Source organism: Salvelinus fontinalis, chromosome 28 (assembly GCF_029448725.1).
Source record: "Salvelinus fontinalis isolate EN_2023a chromosome 28, ASM2944872v1, whole genome shotgun sequence".
Classification (NCBI taxonomy): domain Eukaryota; kingdom Metazoa; phylum Chordata; class Actinopteri; order Salmoniformes; family Salmonidae; genus Salvelinus; species Salvelinus fontinalis.
In genome coordinates this window covers 41,840,162-41,865,663 of record NC_074692.1, presented here as the reverse complement: position 1 = coordinate 41,865,663, position 25,502 = coordinate 41,840,162, and the positions used below count along the sequence as shown (strand labels likewise).

The window sequence follows — 25,502 nt, the reverse complement described above, 5'->3', positions numbered from 1 at the left end:
GCATCTTTGAATTATGCATTCATGGACAATAAAAAAGTGAAAAGATACAGTATGTAGGCCGCCTGGCCAATCTTCACTAAATATGCTGGCTTGAGTTAAATATTTATTTGAAAACCCAGCTCCTCTGCTCCAGCAAAATCTCAAAGCGCAGTGATGTTTTCAAGCTGTTCTCATCAATGAGCTAATAATACATTTCCTTAGATAGCTGTTTTCTATTGAGCCAGTGGTTTGCCGCTGGGCACAGATGTCATTTCAACATCTAGTTTTGGTTGAGTTGTCTACTAACGTGTATTCAGTGTGAAATCAACAACAAAAAAAGACTAAATTCCCTTACGCTGATGACTTTTTGGAAACACAATCAGTTTTCCACATTGATTTTCATGTCATAACATAGATTTTTTTTATGATGTGGAAACACTTGATTCAACCAGTTTTTGACCCAGTGGGTTAAGCATGTAGTCTGAATCTTCCACAGAAAGACAGCCTGTCTGACTGCTGCCCTGGAAAATATGGATTCATTAAAGATCTTGTGTTTGCCTAGGGATGGGTGGAATTCCTGCATACTTCATCAAAGACAGAAGTGTGTATGTGTGTTTGTGTGTGTGGTATCACTTGCTTAGTACTACAAAGCAAAATGAGCCCCAGGGCATTAAAGGCTGTCACTGAAAGCTGTGGCAGAAAGAGAAGACTAATACTAGTCTTAATTAATAATGCATGTCAAAATAAAGTTAGATATCTCAGCACCATCTCACCACTTAATAGACTTTTCCATACTCTGTTACAGGGTCTTTGTTTATTGTCAGGTTTTGGCCAGGACTGTTCTGGTTTTTGTCACTAGATGTCCCCATTGCACCTTTTTTGAACCTTTTGTTTTTTTCCTTGCTCTATTATTGTTTGCACCTGTGTTTCGTTCCCTTGTTGGTATTTAAACCCTGTGTGTTCCTCAGTTCTTTGCTCAGTGTTTGTTAGCACCCAGCCCCAGCCCAAGCCTTGTAGTGAACATATTGTTCTCTTATTGGATTTTCCAGAGGTTCTCTGGTTTAGTTCTTGTGTATTTTTGAGTAGTCTTTTGAGGTTTGTTTTTTCCCTGCTGTTTTTACCACTTTGTGGAGTTTCTTTGTATTTTGGAGGATATCCATTTTGTGCCTCTTGGCTTTATTTTGGACGTGGTGGATTTTTATGCTTTGCCTGAAGATCTTGTCCTTTTATTAAATCATCATCTCTAGTACTGCTGAGTCTGCCTCATCTTCTGGGTTCTGCCGACTATTAGTGACTGTTTCTCTCACCGGGTCCTGACATTTATTCGTTCTATTGATATGAGGTATATGGGTGTAATGGGAGAGGTTTCCCTTAAGCACAGATCTAGGCTCAGTTTACCGTTCCCAAAGCCAAACCATAACCAACTTCACCCATCTCCTAAATGGGTTGAATTGGATGTGTTCATGTTATATTTCTTCGTTGAAGATCTATCTACAGTATTGTGTAGGTTGGTTATGTCTGGTCATAATTTCCGGTTGGTTATTTCAGCTTTCTCCTGTCATTTCATTGTCATGACGTTGGCCTGGGGGTAGGTTTATGACAGTCATAAATACCTATCCTCCCCTTTTTCCTCTCTCTACCCTACTGATGTGACATTTGAAAATCCCTTGGTTAACATAGAGATTCTGGGAACATCAGAAAGTGGGGGGAAATTAACCATATTTTGGTAATCCGACCAGTTGAACATATGCGTTGGTACTTAATGAATATGATGTCAGTTCGCTTGTCATCTGAGACATTCTCATCAATGATAGGATGACATAAACTCTACAGTGGAAAGTCTACACATTAGAGTTATCAGATTCACATGGAATTGTTGGGCAATTTAAATGTTTGAATACAATAAATTAGACGAGGTACGATCATGAATATGCTACCAACGGGACATCAACAACTGTGATATCTTATGTTTCACCGAATCATGGCTGACTGACGACATGGAAAACATTCAGCTAACGGGATATGCGCTGCACCGGCTAGACAAAACAGCACACTCTGGTAAGACGAGGGTGGGCGGTCTGTGCATATTTGTAAACAACAGCTGGTGAACGAAATCTAAGGAAGTCTCTAGATTTTGCTCGCCTGACGTAGAGTATGTCATGATAAGCTGTAGACCACGCTATTTGCCAAGAGTTTTCATACATTTTTTTTGTCACTGTTTTTTTACTACCACAGATGGACGCTGGCACTAAGACCGCACTGAGTCACTGCTCACCCAGAGGCGACGCTCCTTTTGGCCGGGGACTTTAATGCAGGGAAACTTAAATCAGTTTTGCCTAATTTCTATCAGTATGTTAAATGCGCAACCAGAGGGAAAGAAATTCTAGATCACCTTTACTCCACACACAAAGACGCGTAAAAAGCTCTCCCTCGCCCTCCATTTGGCAAATCTGACCATAATTCTATCCTCCTGATTCCTGCAAAAAAATTAAAGCAGGAAGCACTAGTGACTCGGTCTATTAAAAAGTGATCAGATGAAGCAGATGCTAAACTACAGGACTGTTTTGCTAGCACAGACTGGAATATGTTACAGGATTTGTCCGATTGCATGGAGGAGTACACCACTCAGTCACTGGCTTTGTCAATAAGTCCATCGAGGACGTTGTCCCCACAGTGACTGTACGTACATACCCCAATCAGAAGCCATGGATTACAGGGTAGAGGGTATAGCTGCCACTTTCAAGGTGCGTCACTCTAACCTGGAAGCTTAATAGAAATCCTGCTATACCCTCCGACGAAGCATCAAACAGGCAAAGCGCCCATACAGGACAAAGATGGAATCGTACTACACCGGCCCCGACGCTCGTTGGATGTGGCAGGGCCTGCAAACTATTTCAGACTACAAAGGGAAGCACAGCTGCGAGCTGCCCTGTGACACGAGTCTAACAGATGAGCTAAATCACTTCTATGCTCGCTTCGAGGCAAGCAACACTGAGGCATGCATGAGAGCATCAGCTGTTCCGGACGACTGTGTGATCACGCTCTCCGTAACCGACGTGAGTAAAACCTTTAAACAAGTCAACATTCACAAGGCCGCTGGGCCAGACGTTTAACCAGGACATGTGCTCCGGGCATGTGCTGACCAACTGGCAAGTGTCTTCACTGACATTTTCAACATGTCCCTGATTGAATCTGTAAAACAAACTACAGGCAGACCACCATAGTCCCTGTGCCCAAGAGCACTAACGTAACCTGCATGAAGGACTACAGATCCATAGCACTCACGTCCCTAGCCATGAAGTGCTTTGAAAGGCAGGTAATTGCCCACATTAACACCATTATCCCAGAAACCCTAGACCCACTCCAATTTGCATACCGTTCAAACAGATCCAGAGATGATGCAATCTCTATTGCACTCCACACTGCCCTTTCCCTCCTGGACAAAAGGAACACCTATGTGAGAATGCTATTCATTGACTATAGCTCAGCGTTCAACACTATAGTGCCCTCAAAGCTCATCACTAAGCTAAGGATCCTGGGATTAAACACCTACCTCTGCAACTGGATCCTGGACTTCCTGACGAGCCACTTTCAGGTGATGAGGGTAGGTAGCAACACATCTGCCTCAACACTGGAGCCCCTCAGGGGTGCGTGCTCAATCCCCTCTTGTACTCTCTGTTCACCCATGACTGCATGGCCAGGCACGACTCCAACACCACCATTAAGTTTGCAGATGACACAACAGTGGTAGGCCTGATCACCGACAATGACGAGACAGCCTATAGGGAGGAGGTCGTAGACCTGGCCTGGTGGTGCCAGAATAACAACCTTTCCCTCAACGTAATCAAGACAAATTATATGATTGTGGACTACAGGAAAAGGAGGACTGAGCATGCCCCCATTCTTATCGACGGGGCTGTAGTGGAGCAGGTTGAGAGCTTCAAGTTCCTTGGTGTCCACATTACCAACCAACTAGAATGGTCCAAACACACCAAGACAGTCGTGAAGAGGGCACAGCAAAATATATTCCCCCTCAGGAGACTGAAAAGATTTGGCATGGGTGCCCCTGCACATTGACTCTGTACCAGTACCACCTGTATATCGCCTCGCAATTGTTTTCACTGTCATTTAAACTTTTTTGTTGTTGTTTTCTTTACTTCTCTATTGCTTACGTAATACCTATTTTTTACTTAAAAATTGCACTGTTGGTTAGGGCTTGTAAGTAAGCATTTCACTACACCTGTTGTATTCTGCGCACTTGACAAATAAACTTTGATTTGATTTGATCTGAATCAGGGTTTTGCAGCTGGGGTGAAAAAGGTGCGATTGCGATAGAGGAAACCAAGTCTAGATCTAACTTTAGCCTGCAGCTTTGATATGTGCTGAGAGAAGGACACTGTACCGTCTCGCCATACTCCCAAGTACTTGTATGAGGTGACTACCTCAAGCTCTAAACCCTCAGATGTAGTAGTCACACCTGTGGGGAGAGGGGAATTCTTCTTACAAAACCACATTACCTTTGTTTTGGAGGTGTTCAGAACAAGGTTAAGGGTAGTGAAAGCTTGTTGGACGCTTTGTTGTAGAGCATTTAACACAATATCCGGGGAGGGGCCAGCTGAGTATAAGACTGTATCATCTGCATATATATGGATGAGAGAGCTTCTTACTGCCTGAGCTATGTTGTTGATGTAAATTGAGAAGAGCGTGGGGCCTAGGTTTGAGCCTTAGGTTACTCCCTTGGTGACAGACAGTAGCTGAGACAGCAGATTTTCTGACTTTATACACTGCACTCTTTGAGAGACATAGTTAGCAAAGACCCCTCAGAGACACCAATACTCCTTAGCCAGCCCACAAGAATGGAATGGTCTACCATATCAAAAGTTTTGGCCAAGTCAATAAAAATAGCAGCACAACATTGTTTAGAATCAAGGGCAATGGTGACATCATTGAGGACCTTTAAGGTTGCAGTGACACATCCATAACCTGAACAGAAACCAGATTGCATTACAGAGAGAATACTATAGACATCAAGAAAGCCAGTCAGTTGATTATTGACAAGTTTTTCCAACACTTGATAAACAGGGCAAAATAGAAATAGGCCTATAACAGTTATGATCAGCTTGATCTCCCCCTTTAAATTAAAGATGAACTGTGGCTGCCTTCCAAGCAATGGGAACCTCCCCATAAAGGAGAGACAGGTTAAACAGGTCGGAGATAGGCTTGGAGATGATAGGGGCAGCAACCTTAAAGAAGAAAGGGTCTAAACCATCTGACCCAGATGTATTTTAGGGTCAAGATTCAGGAGCTCCTTTAGCACCTTGGAGTCAGTGACTGCCTGCAGGGAGAAACTTTGTAGCGAGGCAGGGGAAAAAGAGGAAGAAGCATCGGTTGATAGTCGCAGTAGAAGGGGTGGGAGATGAGGAAATGTTGGATGAGCAAGGAGGCATGGCTGAGTCAAATAGGAATACTGACTTAATGAAGTGGTGATTAAAGAGCTCAGCCATGTGCTTCTTGTCAGTAACAACCACATCATCAACATTAAGCGACATGGGCAGCTGTGAGGAGGAGGTTTTATTCCTCAGATCTTTAACCGTTTTCCTGAACTTCTTGGGGTTAGACCCACAGAGAGGGAACTGCTCCTTAAAGTAACTAACTTTGGCCTTCCGGATAGCCTGAGTGCACTTATTTCTCATTTGCCTGAACGAGAGCCTGTCAGCCAGAGTATGCGTGTGCCAAGCCAAGTGTCTTCGACAGAGGGGATCAAGCTGATTCTATACCATTTTACAGAAGCCATTTTACAGAAGCCAGGAAGGCTTGCTCATTCAAGTTTTTTAGCAAGCGTCTATAACAAATCAGGACAGGTCGTTTCACTGAACAGCCATTACGAACACAAGCTAAAACAGTGAGCACTATGGTCATTACAGAAAACACCAGACTGATACATATCAGGATTATTTGTGAGGATAACATCACAGGCTCCCGAGTGGTGCAGTGGTCAGAGGCACTGCATCTCAGTACATAGAGGTGTCACTACAGTACCTGGTTTGAACCAAGACTGTATCACATCTGGCTGTGATTGGGAGTCCCATAGGGCAGTGCACACTTGGCCTGGGTTTGGCTGGGGTAGGCTGTCATTGTAAATAAGAATTAGTTCTTAACTGACTTGCCTGGTTAAAAAAAAAGGAGATTATCCCTTTCTGGGTGTTTGGAGTTATATTTTGTGGGATTGGTAATAATCTGGGAAAGATTTAGGGAGTCCCATTTCTCTAGGACTTGGTCAGATGGTTTAATTAAGCATGTCCCAGTTTAGGTCACCTAGCAGGACAAATTCAGACTTAGTGTAAGGGGCCAGGAGAGAGCTTAAGGCAGGTAGGGTACAGGCCGGTGCTGATGGAGGACGATAGCACCCAGCAACAGTCAACAAAGAGCTATTTGAAAGTTTAATGCTTAAAAACAGCAAATCAAATTGTTTGAGGACAGACTTAGTCGAGACAGCCGAGCACTGAAGGTGGTCCTTGGTAAACATTGCCACCTTTAGAAGATCTGTCTTATCGAAAAAGTTTATAACCAGAAAGGTTAACATCAGTATTCAAAACACTCCACCACGTCTCAGTAATGACCAACACATCTGGATTGGAGCTGTGAACCCACACTTTCAATTGATGCATTTTAGGTAATAAGCTTCTAGATAACATGCAGAAAACCCAGGTTTTTACGAGAGCAGAAATCAGTGAAGCAGATATCAGAGCACAAGTCATAATTGGGGTTAGCAACAGTAGATGGGCCAGGGTGTACATGCACATTTTCAGATATCATCAACAGTAATATTATGACATCATAATTGAGCAAGCCACCTAGCGTTGTGTTTATTTATGTTTGGCTTGGAATGTTATAGAATGCACATGTTTTATCAGCCACATAGCTTGCTAATGCATAGAGATATATAAATATGAAGTGTGTGTTAACATCCACAAAATATTGCACCGTTTTATCTGTAGAGAATAAAACACCAAAAGCTAAAACAGGAATATCTCTTTATTTTTGCCTAACTCTTCTCTCAATGTCTGCTTTTTATTTCTACATTCTACGTTGACCTCAGGTATATAACAAAGGCTTAAAGCTGACCCCAGGGAGAGTAGCTGCTGCATCAGGAACAGCTAATGGGAATCCTAATAAATAAATGAACATGTCCTTTTGTTCTCCTTCAGACAAGGTGGCCATTAAAATCCTGGATAAGACCAAGCTGGACCAAAAGACCCAGAGGTTACTATCTAGAGAGATATCCAGCATGGAGAGACTGCAACACCCCAACATCATACGCCTTTACGAGGTGGGTCACACGCACGCACGCACGCACGCACACACACACACACGGCCTCCCAGGCGTTGTTAAACATCTATTACTGATAAGTAATGAGTTACACAAAGCATGGTCAGAAACTAATGTCATCAGTGCAGTGTACTTTTAGACAGAGTAGTGTCATTAAACAGAGTAGTGTCATTAAACAGAGTAGTGTAATTAAACAGAGTAGTGTAATTATCAGTAGATGACTTGACCATCCTCTCTGTTTCTTCCTGGTGGGTGGCAGGTGGTGGAGACATTGTCACGGTTACATCTGGTGATGGAGTATGCAGGCGGAGGAGAGCTCTACACCAAGATCAGCACAGAGGGGAAACTGTCCGACATCGACAGCAAGATCGTCTTCTCTCAGATCCTCTCAGCTGTCAAACACATGGTATTTTCCTGGCCCAGGGCTACAGTCCTGCTCACATACACTTTAATTTGGCTTATTATGTGTCCATACTGTATGTGTTTGAGTCAGTAATATCACAAGGCTTCCTGACCTCATTTGCTTTCTTTGAAACTTGTGTCATCGTTTCCCAAATAAATATTATGCTGGGGTCATAAGAACAATTCAGACTCCACATCCGTAGATGCAAAGTGCTTAAAAACATTGTCTATTTTCTGTGCTGCAACATTGAATGCAGTGGAGGCTGCTGAGGGGAGATCGGCTCATGATAATGGCTGGAACGGCGCAAATGGAACGGCATCAAACACCTGGAAACCATGTGTTTGATACCATCCCACTGATTCCGCTCCAGTCATAACCACGAACCTGTTCTCCCAAATTAAGGTGCCACCAACATCCTGTGATTGAATGTAATTTAAAGAGTCTGAGATGTATTTACAGTATATACCGGTGTATTAACCAGATAATCTTTGACCTGCCCCACAGCATGACAACAGCATCATCCACCGTGACTTGAAGGCAGAGAACGTCTTCTACACCTGCAGCACCTGCGTCAAGGTGGGAGACTTCGGATTCAGCACGCTGAGCCGCCGCGACGAGACTCTAAACACCTTCTGCGGCTCCCCGCCCTACGCCGCGCCAGAGCTCTTCCGGGATGAAAATTATCTGGGCGTCTTCGTAGACATCTGGGCTCTGGGCGTCATGCTGTTCTTCATGGTGACAGGAAGCATGCCCTTTAGGGCGGACACGGTTGCCAAGTTGAAGCGCTGTATCCTGGAGGGGGCCTATGTGCTGCCCTCCTGGATACTGGAGCCCTGCCAGAGGCTGATCAGAGGCATCCTCCAGCCCCAGCCCTCAGATCGCTGCAGTGTAGAGCAGATGATGGGCTGTGAGTGGCTGCTGAGTGTAGACTTCCCCCGGGCCATGGAGCCCTTTAAACTGGACCCGTCCTATCTGGCCGAGAGCACACCTTCAGAGTTGAAGGAGGACGAGGTGGAGGTGAGGGGGGCACTAGAGACACTAGGGATCACCACGGAGCATGTCTTGAATAATCAGGGGAAGGACTGTAGGAGTTCTATAACAGGTGTTTATAGGATTCTGTTGCACCGTGCTCACAATAGGCGGGCAGTGGATAGCATGCCTGCGGTTACACATGTGGTCGGGGCCAGAGTGAGTAAAAAGGACCGGCTAAAGGCGTACCGCAGCTTAGGGCACACCTCCAAGCTCTGTGTGATTCTGTGATGAAAAGCCTTTACTCCTATAGTTGAACTTTATTGTATTTTTTTTTCAAACGAATAGAATGTATGTTACTGTGAATGAGGAATGAGATGGTAAATTTTAAATCAGTTTGATTTCTGTCTTCAAATCAAATCAAATGTATTTATATAGCCCTTCGTACATCAGCTGATATCTCAAAGTGCTGTACAGAAACCCAGCCTAAAACCCTTAACAGCAAGCAATGCAGGTGTAGAAGCACGGTGGCTAGGAAAAACTCCCTAGAAAGGCCAAAACCTAGGAAGAAACCTAGAGAGGAACCAGGCTATGAGGGGTGGCCAGTCCTCTTCTGGCTGTGCCGGGTGGAGATTATAACAGAACATGGCCAAGATGTTCAAATGTTCATAAATGACCAGCATGGTCAAATAATAATAATCACAGTAGTTGTCGAGGGTGCAGCAAGCCAGCACCTCAGGAGTAAATGTCAGTTGGCTTTTCATAGCCGATCATTCAGAGTATCTCTACCGCTCCTGCTGTCTCTAGAGAGTTGAAAACAGCAGGTCTGGGACTGGTAGCACGTCCGGTGAACAGGTCAGTGTTCCATAGCCGCAGGCAGAACAGTTGAAACTGGAGCAGCAACACGGCCAGGTGGACTGGGGACAGCAAGGAGTCATCATGCCAGGTAGTCCTGAGGCATGGTCCTAGGGCTCAGGTGCTCCGAGAGAGAGAAAGAAAGAGAGAATTAGAGAGAGCATACTTAAATTCACACAGGACACCGGATAAGACAGGAGAAGTACTCCAGATATAACAAACTGACCCTAGCCCCCCGACACATAAACTACTGCGGCATAAATACTGGAGGCTGAGACAGGAGGGGTCAGGAGACACTGTGGCCCCATCCGATGATACCCCCGTTCAGGGCCAAACAGGAAGGATATAACCCCACCCACTTTGCCAAAGCACAGCCCCCACACCACTAGAGGGATATCTTCAACCACCAACGTACCATTCTGAGACAAGGCAGAGTATAGCCCACAAAGGTTTCCGCCACGGCACAACCCAAGGGGGTCTTGAATGTTGATCGACAAAACATTCATCGCAGATGCTCTAAGAAAGACTAAAAAAGTCTTCAAGTTGGGATTCAGGTGAGAATTTGTCTTTGTGAGAATATACTTTAGCCTGGGTGCCAGTCTTTCCCTATTTTATCTCACCAGAAAAGGCAAACAGGTAACATATGGTTATCCAGCAGACATTTCAAAGGAACCTGGGCGATTCCAGCATTATGCTCATAATATTTGCTCGCAAAATCACAACTTAAATGTCTCACAGAATGGACAAACAAAATATAAATACAATTTTGATGTGTGTGTCTATAGTACCCACCATGTAATCCCCCAAAAATGGACTTCTAAATATTAGCATGTTGGAGAAATAAAGCAAATAAGAAGTGTTCTGGATGTTACATGAAATGCACAACCCACTGGGTACAGACATCAAATCAACGTTTATTGTGCCATAATTCCATGTTGGTTCAAAACTATTTCTTTGAAATGATGTGGAAACAACATTGATTCAACCAGTGTGTGCCCAGTTGTAAGCTTCTTGGAAAGATTAAACACATTAGCAAAATTCTGTGAGTTTGTAAGTCTTAGGTCAAAACATGGATAGCCATTTCGAAGGAAAGGCTTGGCTGAACATAAAAACGCTAGTTTTGAAAAGATTGCAAATTCCATGATTACTTTAGGGTGGAAAACTTATCGTTATGGATGTTACAGAGTCTGAAGTAGACATTCAAATCCTAAAGATTTCTTGATCAAAATCTATCCTAACACATTTGTTGTCATTTGGAATGTTTTTAAAATGTCAGCAGAAGGCATAGTACCTTGGGATTGCGTAATTACAGGTAGCTTGAATAGTATAGGCAGTACCACACCCTAAAGGTAATTATTTTAAGATAGATTAAAATAATTACCTTTGACTCATGTCGTAACTAAAAACATTTTAACAAATCAAAATGTATTTTATATTTCAGATTCCTCAAAGTAGCCGCCCTTTGCCTTGATGACAGCTTTGCACACTCTTGGCATTCTCTCAACTAGCTTCATGAGGTAGTCACTTGGAATGCATTTCAATTAACAGCTGTGCCTTGTTTGAAGTTAATTTGTGGAATATCTTTCCTTCTTAATGTGTTTGAGCCAATCAGTTGTGTTGTGAGAAGGTAGAGGTGGTATACAGAAGATAGCCCTATTTGGTAAAATACCAAGTCCATTATGGCAAGAACAGCTCAAATAAGCAAAGAGAAACGGCAGTCCATCATTACTTTAAGACATGAAGGTCAGTCAATCTGGGAAATGTCAAAAACGTTGAAAGATTTTCAAGTGCAGTCTCAAAAACCATCAAGCGCTATGATGAAACTGGCCCTCATGAGGACCACCCCAGAAAAGAAAGACCCAGAGTTACCTCTGCTGCAGAGGATAAGTTCCTTAGAGTTACCAGCCTCAGAAATTGCAGCCCAAATAAATACTTCACGGAGTTCAAGTAACAGACACATCTCAACATCAACTGTTCAGAGGATACTGCGTGAATCAGGCATTCATGCTTGAATTGATGCAAAGAAACCACTACTAAAGGACACCAATAAGAAGAAGAGACTTGCTTGGGCCAAGAAACATGAGCAATGGACATTAGACCGGTGGAAATATGTCCTTTCGTCTGATGAGTCCAAATTTGAGAGTTTTGGTTCCAACCGCCATGTCTTTCGGAGTAGGTGAACAGATGATCTCTGCATGTGTGGTTCCCACCGTAAAGCATGGAGGAGGAGGTGTTATGATGTGGGGGTGCTTTGCTGTTGACACTGTCAGTGATTTATTTAGAATTCAAGGAACACTTAACCAACATGGCTACCACAGCATTCTGTAACGATACACCATATCCGGTTTGCGCTTAGTGGGACTACCATTTGTTTTTCAACAGGACAATGACCCAACACACCTCCAGGCTGAGTAAGGGCTATTTGACCAAGAAGGAGAGTGATGGAGTGCTGCATAAGATGACCTGGCCTCCACAATCACCTGACCTCAACCCAATTTAGATGGTTTAGGATGAGTTGGACCACAGAGTGAAGGAAAAACAACCAATAAGTGCTCAGCATATGTGGGAACTCCTTCAAGACTTTTGAAAAAGCATTCCAGGTGAAGCTGGTTGAGAGAATGCCAAGAGTGTGCAAAGCTGTCAACAAGGCAAAGGGTGGCTACATTGAAGAATTTCAAATAGAAAATATATTTTGATTTGTTTAACACTTTGTTGGTTACTACGTGATTCCATATGTGTCCAAACTTTTGACTGGTACGATATATATATTTATATACACACACTACTGATCAAAAGTTTTAGAACACCTACTTTAGGTTACTACATAATTCCATATGTGTTATTTCATAGTTTTGATGTCTTCACTATTATTCATCAATGTAGAAAATAGTAAAAATAAAGAAAATCCCTTGATTGAGCAGGTGTTTTTGACCGGTAGTGCATATCAAAAGTAACCTTTACCAGTTGAATGTAGAATATTTTCTGAAATATTGCAATACAATATGCAAATTTAACAATATACATGTGCCAATCCACTTTTCTGAACACTTGATGAAGTCAGTATTTTTGGGTGGCTTTCATTTGAAAAAGACACTTCAAGACTATTCATAGATTTTTGCTAAATACTTCTCATCTTTCTATCTATAAAACAGTACTGAAATGTATGAGAAATGCACTTCAGAATATATTTTCTGAGAATCTTAGCTAGAACACATCATTTTGAAGATAATTTTCGACAACAATTGCTTCAGTAAAAATCTGAAGAATACATCTTAGAACAAGCACACAAAATGTGGGATATGCACAAGCTTCTGAAGCTAAGACAATGTACATCAATATTCATCACATCCACAACTGTTGTTAATGTTACGTATATCATATAATGCTAAAAAAGGATACTGACAATGATGCAGCAATCAACCCCATAAATCTGATGCTGCAATTTCATAAATATATATTTTTTACTTACCTAGGCAAGTCAGTTAAGAACCAACTCTTATTTACAATGACAGCCTATCCAAGCCAAACCCAGACACATGGCATACAGCCTGGATTTGAACTAGGGACTGTAGTGACGCCTCTTGCACTGAGATGCAGTGCCTAAGACCACTGTGCCAATCGGGAGCCCAAACACTACATGAAGTGACTGAGCCTTGGTAACCCAGATGTAGCATTGTTGAATGCAGAAAGAGTCTCAGCTAATGAGAATGAAGAATGGGATGATTTCTGTCTTGAATGTTCTATTGCACTTTTCCATGCCTTCGCTTTTCTTTCCAGTTACATTAGGCCAACACCACGACTCAATAGAAAATGTGATCTTCTATTTCATAAATGCATGTCAATGTAATGCTTTGCACTCATTTTCCAGGAATCATGATATAGCCTGAGTGCCGGTCTGTTTGCGCTAAAATGCTTTGGTTTGACGATGAACAATGGAGTTGCCAAGAGCACAAACAGATCTGGGACCAGTCTAGACAACTCCAGGTCAATGGTTGAAATTAACACATTGGCCAATTGGCCTGGTTGGGTTGAAAGTTACTTTGTACACCATACCTCTCAACTCCAAGGATTCGATTTTTTGATTGTTATTATGCCATATTATTGCCCTATATGTCTTGTTAAAATATTAAATACAATTATGAAATGCTACGTTTGTTCTCTTGTACTGTTTTGATAAACTTGACTTGTGTTTTTTACTAAACTTTTTGTAAAGTTCCTCTGTGGGTAATGAGTTTATATTATGGAAAATAAAGATGCTGAAGGTACTGTGATAAGAAACGACCCTTGTCTTACTTTCACTTTAACTGAGGAGGACATGAAGCGTAAGCCTAATTTGTATGCTCTCTTCACACATCTCAATATTTTTTTGAAGAAACTAAAATATCAAACATGAGAAATGGCATTGTGTCATATCAACATCCACTTCATTAGCAGCACACCTCGTCCCAGCAGCACACACCATACTACATTTCCCATAAGGACAAGGGCGAAATCTTACACTTGTCTTTACTGATGACGCAATATCTGTCTTGTTGGAAGGTGATTTAATCTGTGTACCAGACAGAAACTTCGAAGAGACAACAAGAAAAATAATTGCACTGACTCACACGAATGCTATCCTACCTTATCAGTCTGTATACTGAGAAAGGTAAGAACATTTCAGGCATGATAAATGGATGCTTTTTATTTGATTCGTAAACGAAAACATACAACGACCACGCCCTCTCAGCAACATTTGCTTATAGGAATCTATCGTGTTTGCTTTTTTTTCAAAGAAACCAGCTCATTGTTCTATCTGTGGCCGAGGTGTGCAGTTAATTATGACCATCGATTCTTCATATTTAATGGAGATGTAATTTATCAAATTGGTTGGCCATGGAGCGTGCATTGCATTGGCTGGTCAGCTATGCAGAAAATTATATTTTTTCAAACAAACTCTTGATTAGCTATCTTGCTAGCTAATCTGATTGCCCAGTGCCTACCTACTAGCTAACTACTCATCCTTGTGCCTGTCACTGTCAGTGCATCGTGTCTATGCAAACAATGTCTTGTAGCTAGCTAGGTAACGTTAGCAAGATAAACTACCAGGACAATGTAACGTAAACTGGCTACCCTACTAGCTAACTTCCAGCCTACTGAGCACAGAAACTGGTGTTGAAATAGTTTACTAGCTCGATTGACAGCATTATGTAGCTAATTAACTTGAAATGTAACTACTTTATCCATATTTGAAGTGCAATGTTTGTGTCTTCTATACTAACATTTGTGGGCTCACTCCGGCTTGTTTTGTTGATTCTCGTGTGACAAAAGGAGAAGTGGGCGGGGCGAAGTATAGGAATGCGCTCGTTCATGGAGTGATGTCTAGAAGGGATACAGCTTTTGTCAAAATTTACTTTTCGTAGCAGGTTTAGGATAATTTACGCAGCAGGTTAGGAAAAAAGGAGTTAGCTAAAATATATAAAAACAACTTTTGACATAAAATTTGACAAAAGCTGCATCTCATCTAGACATGACCTCCATGACCATCTGCTGTGTACTGTGTGGTAGCTGCCAAACACTAGGACGTGGCAACTCTCAATGCAGTCTCTCTTAAGAAAACATGTCATTTCTGGACAGGAGGTTAACGATAGTTATAATTCAGTTATATATTGTAGGATTTACCTATTACTTTAACAAATCAATTAGTTCTGTCTCACATTGTTTTTCCAGAATGTATTTATTTATTGCTGATTGTGTTTGCCAGATGTCAGTCACTGAGGATGTTCCTGATATGGATGGGGCGGATCTTCTGGGGATCCTGTTCCAGGAAGGAGATACGGGAGTTAACGACCCCTTCTTCCCATATGGAAGTGGGCTAGAAAACTGGCTCTCTGAGCAAGATGTATGTCTCCCACTCAGGAATAACACTGTTTTATGTTTACTAACCGATAATAGTTTGATTGACAGGAAACAAACCTTTCATTTAATGGCATATCGTACTAGTAAAGCAGAAGTAGTTTGTTATTGAATTACATCAAAATGTGACATACTTCCTTATTTTAAAGCAGAGGAACTCTATTTTACAATAATTGTTCTTTGTGAGATAAACGAGTCATGTTGAATAGAATGGACACTAACTTCCTGCTGTATTGTAGATGCTGACAGGCATGGACACTGAGGACTTCCTGTCCAGCTTGCTTGAGGGAGAAAACAACATGGCCACCTCCTGTCTCTCCCACTCTCCACAGGGCAGCGATAGCGGCATCTCTGAAGACAGCAGCACTGGCGGCATAGTCGGACAGAATTTCCTGGCCTTCACCAGTTCCCAGGGGAGTGACGGTGACCCTGCGCCCAGCCCAGGGTACTCCAACAATCGCCTGATTGCCCTGGAGCTCCAGGCTGAGAACCCTCAAGCCCTGACCGTGCAGACAGACCACAGCTACTATCTGCTCCAGGAAGAGGACATGGATGCTCTACAGAGCGTGAGGGCAGAGAAGCTGGATATGGATGTCTTTATTGATCTGGGTAAGTGTTGATCTAGACCTTTATACTTGGCTAACAGGTTCATAGCTTTGGGTGGTATGAAGGAGTAGTTGCATGACAACAATGGCCGTTGACAGTTCAATTAATTGAATAGTTTGTTGGTAGTTTGAGCATCTGCAGACTAACTCTAGGGGGCTACACATGAAGGGGTTCCCAGGTGTGTAACCATACACTGCCCCCAGCCCAGCTGGTCATGAATCCTAAAGAATGTAGTACGCCAGGCAATCAGATGATCAGTTAGGTGGAATTAGGTGGTGCCGGTCTTTCTTTTTCCCATGCTTTTGAGATTAATTTCAGCCGATTTGAGTTCAGAGTCACTTGACTCATCCTTGGATTAGAACATTTCACAGAAATATCCTTGTAAGGTTCCATAACTTTACTGTTCATGTGAGACAATAAAGATCTGGTGTTCTCTCGTGTTCATCAGACGACCTGGACAGTGAGGGGATGGAAATGGAACAGGATTATTCCAGTGAAGAACTACCCTGCACTTTTTCCATAGAGGACTCTACACAGGACAACCAAGCGGATCTGGTGAGCTTCACTTAGTTTCACATCATCAAATGGGTATTATAGACGAGAAAAGCAGAAGCACTATTGTCAAACCAAAGATCAAACAAGTATTTAATATGCTTGTCAAACTTATTCTCATTGTTTTAATAAGAATGGCATTAACTGTACTTGAGTTCATGAAAAATGTAAATTTCACAAGACATAATCTTACAGTTCTGTCGCCACCCCGTGGCAAAGTTATGTAACTGCTGAAGATCTGTTGAAGGCCTCGTCTCTTAAAAATGGCTGTTTTCTTCCCTTCAGTTCCAGTTCAAGGAGATCGTCCTGACCGATGAGGAAAAGAGACTTCTTGTTAAAGAAGGAGCAGCCATACCGTCTTGCATGCCTCTTACTAAGGTCATTTCCTCCAGTTATTACAAGTGTTTGTTGACACTGTGGAGACCACCGAAACCATTGTGAACTTTGGTCCAAATGCCATACACTCCTTAAGAATGACAAAGCCAGATTATGGTGTTATCCAAGGACAGGGCAGACAATGGCTAATGAGGTTCACAAGGGAGATGTGACACTAGGTACTTTGTAGCTGCCTTAGTATTGAGGCTGCTAATATCAAGGGATAGCCAATGACTAGTGAACAGAAGTTGTCTATTAAATTACTCCTGTCTCGTGCAGAAACAATTCCAATCACACTAAATGAGAACTTCCCAGACAGCTTGTTTGTCTCTAGCAGTGAGACCACAGACTGCTCCTCAGCACTGTGTACATTACCATGTCAAGTGAGTAGTCTGTCTTTCACTGTCTCAGACTGAGGAGAGGACACTGAAGAGGGTGAGGAGAAAGATCCGCAACAAGCAGTCGGCCCAGGAGAGTAGGAAGAAGAAGAAGGTGTATGTGGATGGCCTGGAGAACAGGTGAGAGAGGGAATGGATGGAGAGATTTCTGAAAATGAAATCAAAGGCACACACAGTGCATTAGTCATTATATGATTTAGACTATTTCACTTCACCAATGTTTAGCCTGCTGTGTCTTCATTGGATCAAAAGGTGTTTTAAATAAAGTTTGGTTGGTTGAGTGTATTGCTGATTGGGCCCTAGGGTTTCCATCTGCACTGCTCACAACCAGGATCTGCAGAAGAAGGTCCAACTGCTGCAGAAGCAAAACATGTAAGACGCCACTATTGCCATTACCATGATTATGGAACAACTGTTCTTATGTATGATACGCATCTGAGAATGAATGAATGACGTTTGTAGACTAGTATTTATTATCCCCCCCCCCCCCGTCTAGGTCTCTAATAGAGCAGCTGAGGAAGCTGCAGGGCATGATGAAGATGTCTACCATGAAGACAACCACCACCAGCACATGTGTCATGGTAAGAGGACTAACACACAGAGTAGAGCTTAACCCTCACACCACTTCATGGCCTCTGTTTGGCATGCTGGGAATTAGAGCTTGTAGTAATTTACTGGTACTAAAAGAATCTCACAAGTTTATGTCTGCAGATGTATTTGGTTGACAGTTTGGTTGTCAATCCTTTCCAAATTGAAGTTAAACTTTGTTAACACGGCGTGTGCTGAGGTGACTTGCTACATCCTGTTCTTTCAGGGTGCCAGCTCAGCCTGTATGTTGACATTATTAGAAATGATTGGGACATTATAGTAATATCAACCCAGATTGAGGCCTGATTATGTTTTTCATATGGTGCTCCAGACTTAGCTCATTGGTTTTAAGTGTCTCCCACTTAAGGACCAGGAGTGGATGTACTGTACTAGTGTACTATTGAGGCTAAAGCCATTATATTGTCCCACTGCCAAATAATGGTATGTTGGAACAATAAACCAACAAGTACTTACGCTTTAGTTAATAAAGACTGGAGCCTTGCTTGGGTCTATAATGAGAAGAATGATATTCTTATACAAGACTATTTTATTTTAGCATAGAAAAACTAATGGAAGATATATATTTTTAAATTACGCAAATACTTCTTGCATAATTCTTTGTAGACGGATGTACCTCATGTATTGGGTTTGTAAGCCTAGGTTGCACACATTTGTCAGCTTTCTTACAGTTTTCTCTTCTCTCTGCTCAGGTGTTCCTGCTGTCTTTCTGCCTCATCGTCTTCCCCTCTGTCAACCCGTTTGGCCGCAGCCCTGGACAGAAGGAGATATACACCCCCTCCTCCGGTAAGTAAAAAAAACGAGGATGGTCTGAAATGCTAAAGCTATGTTTAAAAAATAATATGAATAAAATGTTCTTCTGTTCAAAATAGCTCTTCTTTAGTCTTTAACTTCTCTAGGATAGGGGGCAGCATTTGGAATTTTTGATGAAAAGCATGCCCAAATTAAACTGCCTGCTACTCAGGCCCAGAAGCTAAGATATGCATATTATTAGTAGATTTGGATAGAAAACACTGAAGTTTCTAAAACTATTTGAATCATGTCTTTGAATAATGTCTGTGAGTATATCAGAACTTATTTGGCAGGCGAAACCCGAGGACAAATCATTCAGATTTTATTTTTGAGGTCACTCTCTTTTCAATGAATTTTCTTTGGGAATCCAGATTTCTAATTGACTTTCTTGCAGTTCCTATCGCTTCCACTGGATGTCAACAGTCTTTAGAAATTGGTTGAGGTTTTTCCTTTGGGAAATGAAGAAGTAGCACTGTTCAGAACAAGGCTAGAGGGAAGTGTAATCGTTGTTAGAGGTGCGTTACACATTGTTTTCCTCCGGTATTGAACACAGTATATCTAGTCTTAAATTTTGTTGTATTAGGAAGTAGTTTGAAATGTTTGGACAAAGCTTACAGGTAACTTTTGTAGTCATGTTGCGCAAATATCTTTAATTCTGCGTTTTGTGTCGCGCCTGGAGGGTTGATATATTATGGTCTGTGTTTGTTTGCTGGGGTGCTGTCCTCAGATAATAGCATTTTTGCTTTCGCCGTAAAGCCTTTTTGAAATCTGCCACGTTGGCTGGATTCACAACAAGTGTAGCTTTAATTTGGTGTATTGCATGTGTGATTTTATGAAAGTTAAATTTTTATAGTAATTTATTTGAATTTGACGCTCTGCATTTTCACTGGATGTTGGGACGCTAGCGTCCCACATATCCCAGAGAGGTTAAAGTAATGTTATGTATACAACAATAAATAACATCTAAAATTCTTAACAAATATTTCCTGTCTCTTCCCGTTATTAACTTCATATGGCTGCAATCCCGCTAACGGGATCGATATGACAACAGCCAGTCGAAGTGCAGGGCGCCAAATTCAAAAAGCAGAAATCTCATAATTAAAATTCCTCAAACATACATGTATCTTATATCATTTTAAAGGTAATCTTGTTGTTAATCCCACCAAAGTGTCCGATTTCAAATGTGCTTTTCAGCAAAAGCACTACAAACGATTATGTTAGGTCACCACCAAACCACAATAAGCACAGCCAGTTTGCCAGCGATAGATAGCTTTCTAAAAAGCAGAAATAGAGAGAAAATGAATCACTAACCTTTGATGATCTTCATCAGATGACACTCATAGGACTTCATGTTACACAATACATGTATGTTTTGTTTGATAAAGTTCATATTTATATAAAAAAATCTGAGTTTACATTGGTGCGTTACATTCACTAGTTCCAAAAACATCAAGTGATTTTGCATAGCCACATCGTTTCAACAGAAATACTCATCATAAATGTAGATGATAATACATATACACATGGAATTATAGATATACCTCTCCTTAATGCAACCGCTGTGTCAGATTTCAAAAAAACTTTACGGAAAAAGTAAACCATGCAATAATCTGAGACGGCGCTCAGAACAATAGCCAAATTATCCGCCATGTTGGAGTCAACAGAAACCAGAAAATACATGATAAATGTTTCCTTACCTTTGATGATATTCATCAGAATGCATTCCCAGGAATCCCAGGTCCACAATAAATGCTTGATTTTGGTCGATAATGTCCGTTATTTATGTCCAATTAGTTACTTTGGTTAGCGCGTTTGGTTAACAATTCCAAAGTCACAAAGCGCGTCCACTATAACGTGACAATGTCCAAAAGTTCCATAACAGTCAGAAACATGTCAAACGATGTACTGAATCAATCTTTAGAATGTTGTTAACATCTTGAATAACGTTCCAACCGGAGAATTACATTGACTTCTGTTGAGCGATGGAACGGAGCTGCCTATCACGTGAACGCACGTGGTCAAAGCATGGTCAGCTTGTGGCAGTGGTGACTAATTCCTGTCTCCTTCGGCCCCCCTTCACATTAGAGTCATCAGACAAAGTTCTATTGACTGTTGACATCTAGTGGAAGCCGTAGGAAGTGAAACCTCATCCATATCTCGCTGTAATTTCAATGAGAGCTTGGTTGAAAATCTGCCACCTCCAGAAAAAATCCAAACAGGAAGTGGAACTTCTCAGGTTTTTGCCTGCCATATGAGTTCTGTTATACTCACAGACATAATTCAAACAGTTTTAGAAACTTCAGAGTGTTTTCTATCATATACTACTAATAATATGCAAATATTAGCAACTATGACTGAGGAGCAGGCCGTTTACTCTGGGCACCTCTGTGCACCTTTCTTCCAAGCTACTCAATACTGACCCTGCAGCCATAAGAAGACGAGTGCTGTATTTAAGATTCAAGCAGATGTTAAACCTTTCCCCTCTCTTGTAGTTGTCTCCAGGACCCTGCGCTCTGTTGCTGTTGATGACACCCCAGACCCTCTGCCCCTGGCTTACTCTGAGCCTGGGGAGGAAGTAGATGATGCTGAGCCTCCCCCTCTCAGTCTCCTCCTAGTGGCCAAGGTGGAGAACACCAAGGCCATGTTCACTGGTGGGCAGAACCACACACCAGACTACCAGAAAGTGGAGCAGTCTGAATCTGAGAGTGGGTTCAACAGCAACTCGTCTGCAGACTTCCCCAGTCCTGGTCAGGCCGAGCTGAACCCGGGGGCCGGACCCGGGGCTGGGGGCCTGCAGGAGGGATCCAGGGATCCAGTGGGAAAGGCTGTGGCTTATGAGGTTCCAGGGACCAAGGAGAACTGGACTGACAGGAAGCCTACATCCATCATTATACAGCAACACCGCTCGGACGAGATGTAAACAGAAGAGCTGGTGGTGAATGAACTAAAGAAGGGAATGGTGGGAGAGGGTTAATTAAAGGTTTCAGTCGTTATTGATCATGTTAATTGAAACTTGGTGGATGAAGAGAAAAGGGTATTGGGACGTTTTGTTATTACAGTATCCTCTGTCTTTACCTGATTATCCTCCTTTCCTGGTAATACTACTGTTCTTCTTGGAGCACTTTGTTCTAATGCCTTGTTCAAGTGCTAGAATGGACTGCTGAGATTTCCATTGTTATGCATAGTCATCATCCTCTCATCGAGGGGAAAAAGCGCACTATGAAAATGAGTAGTAATGTGTTGACATCCCATGATTGCTGAAGACTTTCTAAAACCTGAATTCTCTATTGAAAAACAAAACAAACTGACAACAGTTAATTCTGTCCACCTGTGTGGTGCATCTCCAGCATGTGTTGATATGTACCTTGCTAGCGATTTACCAGTTCCTTTCATAGTGTATAGTTAAGTTCTCTGTTAGTTTGAACAGTCAACATCCATAGTATAAATGCATTCTCATGATTCTAGATCAAAACTGTTGATCTGTATACACTGCTTTAGCCATTGCAGGACATTTGGCCATTTTAGATTTTGTGTGAAAAAAAATATATATATATATGTATTTCCCTTGTAACAAGGGTATTCGTGCTTTCTTTGATTTGTTTTGCTTTTGGTACAAATTTAAATATGATAAATAGTGCTCTGTAATTAATCCCCATTTTCAGGAGCCAGTGGCTGAACCATTTTCACAAGTTTAGACCTTTTTATGTTAAGAGCTGTTTCAGTCCTTTATCCAGTGGTTCACAGTCTGGACCTGTTTTTACCCCTGTACACCTCTGGATACCTTTCAAGTCTGTGTCATATGGAGAGGTGAACATTTAACATATGTTAATTCAGTGTTGCAGTTTAACTATTCTCAAATGTAATGACCTGTCAGTCCATTCAGTGAGGCATTTTTGTTAGAGTACATTGTGTATTTTCTGGGTTATCAGTGATTTTATGAAGTCTAAATGGTATTGGAACTTTTGGTTATTTTTGTACCTATCAAAGATATTTCATTTGGCTTAATCAGGTTAAGAAATCACTAATCCCGGTTTGAAATGTAAATCGGATGGAATGATTGTAATGTGCGTTTTCAACTCTTATTGTTTGACACTGATCGTCATTAAAAGTCCCTTTTTTTAAAATTCAAATGATCTCCAGTTTCATGCTGAGTTGGGTGTGTTGGGTGGAAGGTCGCTGTTCAGTGGCAGTGGTGCTGGAGCTGCCGATCAGGTAGGCCTACTGTCTGTGGTGCTGGAGCTTCCGATCAGGTAGGCCTACTGTCTGTGGTGCTGAAGCTGCCGATCAGGTAGGCCTACTGTCTGTGGTGCTGGAGCTGCCGATCAGGTAGGCCTACTGTCTGGTGCTGGAGCTGCCGATCAGGTAGGCCTACTGTCTGTGGTGCTGGAGCTGCCGATCAGGTAGGCCTACTGTCTGGTGCTGGAGCTGCCGATCAGGTAGGCCTACTGTCTGTGGTGCTGGAGCTGCCGATCAGGTAGGCCTACTGTCTGTGGTGCTGAAGCTACCGATCAGGTAGGCCTACTGTCTGTGGTGCTGAAGCTGCCGATCAGGTAGGCCTACTGTCTGTGGTGCTGAAGCTGCCGATCAGGTAGGCCTACTGTCTGTGGTGCTGAAGCTGCCGATCAGGTAGGCCTACTGTCTGTGGTGCTGAAGCTGCCGATCAGGTAGGCCTACAGTCTGTGGTGCTGAAGCTGCCGATCAGGTAGGCCTACTGTCTGTGGTGCTGGAGCTGCCGATCAGGTAGGCCTACTGTCTGTGGTGCTGAAGCTGCCGATCAGGTAGGCCTACTGTCTGTGGTGCTGGAGCTGCCGATCAGGTAGGCCTAATGTCTGTGGTGCTGGAGCTGCCGATCAGGTAGGCCTACTGTCTGTGGTGCTGAAGCTGCCGATCAGGTAGGCCTACTGTCTGTGGTGCTGGAGCTGCCGATCAGGTAGGACTACTGTCTGTGGTGCTGAAGCTGCCGATCAGGTAGGCCTACTGTCTGTGGTGCTGCAACGTTGTTTAGCCTGTGTGCCGTTTTGTAGGGGAGAAATGGCTTACCACAGGTTAGAGAGAGATTTTGTCTTCAGTTACTTGGGGCTGCCCCCAATGCCTAGTTGGATCTCTTCCTCAGGAGCTATGGTTTCTGCACAGGAGGACACGAACCGGAGTCCCCCCCCCCCAAGAAGAGCTTTGTTAAAATGTGGCTACAATAATTGCGTTATGTACACGTTACGATGTCACACCCACCGAAAGCTTTAAAAGGTGAGCGCACCAATCATTTGGTATAGTCTATGAAAATGCCCAAACGGAGATGCTCCTCAGCCTGTGCTGTCCACAGAAGGCGCAGGTCTGCATGGAAGGCGCCAGGACCCGGCTCTTGCCTTTTGGATGCCACCCAGCCCACCTCCCAGTAAAAAAATTTAGTGGCCCCCTTAACGGTGGAAAGAATTTTAAAGTTAATTTCCTGCAATTCTACACATAGGGTTTAGAGAAAGCTTTGTGGTTTTAAAGCCAGATTCCTGCAATTCTACACATTTTGTAATGACTCATGCCAATATATATGTGAGAATGTTTAAAAAAATCAATGAGGGCTTTCTGCGGCCATAATTACTACAAGTTTACATAGCTGGCTAGACTAACTACCAATAAAAAAAAAAATGGTTAGCTGAAATGGCTAATTGACTATCAGTTACTGACATAAGATAACTGCTGATGCAATACCACATTTTGAAATTGCACCTGGTGTATACTCTTCTTACTCTCAATAGTAAGTTGAGACCCAGACTGAACTCCATAAGTGACCGCTTATGCCTGGAACCGGCCCTGGAAGGTGTGGAGGCAGGAGGAGACGTTATGTTTAACCTTTAGGCTACCTATCACCACCACCTGGCTTCTATTTGCTTTTTGGGCTGCTAATCTCAAATATGAGGGCTTTGAATTGACATTGACAAATTGTTATTATTTGATGGTTCCATTTTTGTTTTAGTCAATTGGGAAATAAGAGCAATTGGGCCAACTATGTTTTTAAGTTAGACATTCAATTCCATTTTTTTAAACACAGTATACATGTAGAAATTGTTAGAACAAATAGAATGATATTGAGGCTATCATGTCAACTGCCATTCATCATGCCAAACATTTTCAAGGTTGGTTTGACCATGTCAGCAAGGGATTGCAAGAGCACAAACAGATTTGAGACCACTAAAGCTGGCCCAATTTTCAACATTTGTAGGCTACTTCACTTGAAAGATGATGGAGTGATGAAAGGATGTATGATGGTGGATGGAGGGATGGGGGGAATTAAGGATAGTGTGTGATAGCATCATTGATTCAACACTCATACCAGAAGAGAGAACAACAGCACATGATTATCATTTTCTGTAAGGATAATGACTCACAATGGAGTGTCATCATCTTTGTTATTCAGCAAACTTTGACTGGTTTTATAGGGAAATGGTCATTCTCATGTGCTACCACCAAGGGGCGACTTCTGCACAGTTTTACCATTATGCATCCTTTGACTAATGCCCAACACCGTGTAAAGGGTGGCCTGCCCATGTTAGCTTATATTGTATATCAGATCTAATAATAGTCACTGTATTATAATAACACTTTAATCCTATGTATTATCTAACTTTCTATTGGTGTTCGTTTGAGAAACCTAATCAGACTAAATGTGCGTAGGCCTGTAGCCTGTAGTAGACTAAGCGTTTGGAGGCAATCGCAGACAGACAACTGACGATGCACTCTATGAATAGGT

The 25,502-nt window shown here is 42.4% G+C and overlaps 2 protein-coding genes across 5 annotated transcripts in view; both read left to right on the top strand.

Moving 5' to 3' along the window:
• Positions 1-13,801, top strand: part of LOC129826715 (serine/threonine-protein kinase NIM1-like) — a 47,543-nt gene extending 33,742 nt beyond the window's left edge. For all 3 annotated transcript variants that reach the window (XM_055887735.1, XM_055887736.1, XM_055887734.1), the window contains 3 exons: positions 7,188-7,309; positions 7,569-7,715; positions 8,217-13,801. In XM_055887735.1, coding sequence (XP_055743710.1) covers positions 7,188-7,309; positions 7,569-7,715; positions 8,217-8,972 — 1,025 coding nt within the window. In that variant the 3' untranslated portion in view covers positions 8,973-13,801. The remainder of the gene's footprint in view (positions 1-7,187; positions 7,310-7,568; positions 7,716-8,216) is intronic.
• Positions 13,802-14,027: 226 nt separating this feature from the next.
• Positions 14,028-22,890, top strand: LOC129826714 (cyclic AMP-responsive element-binding protein 3-like). Of its 2 annotated transcripts, none has more exons than XM_055887733.1 (10): positions 14,028-14,184; positions 15,280-15,417; positions 15,764-16,040; positions 16,486-16,592; positions 16,875-16,967; positions 17,376-17,482; positions 17,666-17,734; positions 17,859-17,943; positions 18,661-18,754; positions 21,253-22,890. In XM_055887733.1, exons 2-10 carry the CDS (start codon positions 15,280-15,282, stop codon positions 21,678-21,680), a joined length of 1,398 nt encoding a protein of 465 aa, XP_055743708.1. In that variant the 5' UTR covers positions 14,028-14,184; the 3' UTR covers positions 21,681-22,890. The 2 variants fall into 2 exon arrangements, with proteins under 2 accessions (XP_055743708.1, XP_055743707.1); XM_055887732.1 differs by having other exon boundaries at positions 15,671-16,040.
• Positions 22,891-25,502: the final 2,612 nt, after the last annotated feature.

What these genes read in the sequence shown, in the direction of transcription:
- LOC129826714 (XM_055887732.1), top strand. Translation starts at nt 15,280, where the DNA reads ATGTCAGTCACTGAGGATGTTCCTGATATGGATGGGGCGGATCTTCTG. An exon ending in ACTGGCTCTCTGAGCAAGAT is followed by an intron (nt 15,418 to 15,670) that starts GTATGTCTCCCA and finishes GCTGTATTGTAG; the next exon opens with ATGCTGACAGGCATGGACAC. An exon ending in CTGCTGCAGAAGCAAAACAT is followed by an intron (nt 17,735 to 17,858) that starts GTAAGACGCCAC and finishes CCCCCCGTCTAG; the next exon opens with GTCTCTAATAGAGCAGCTGA.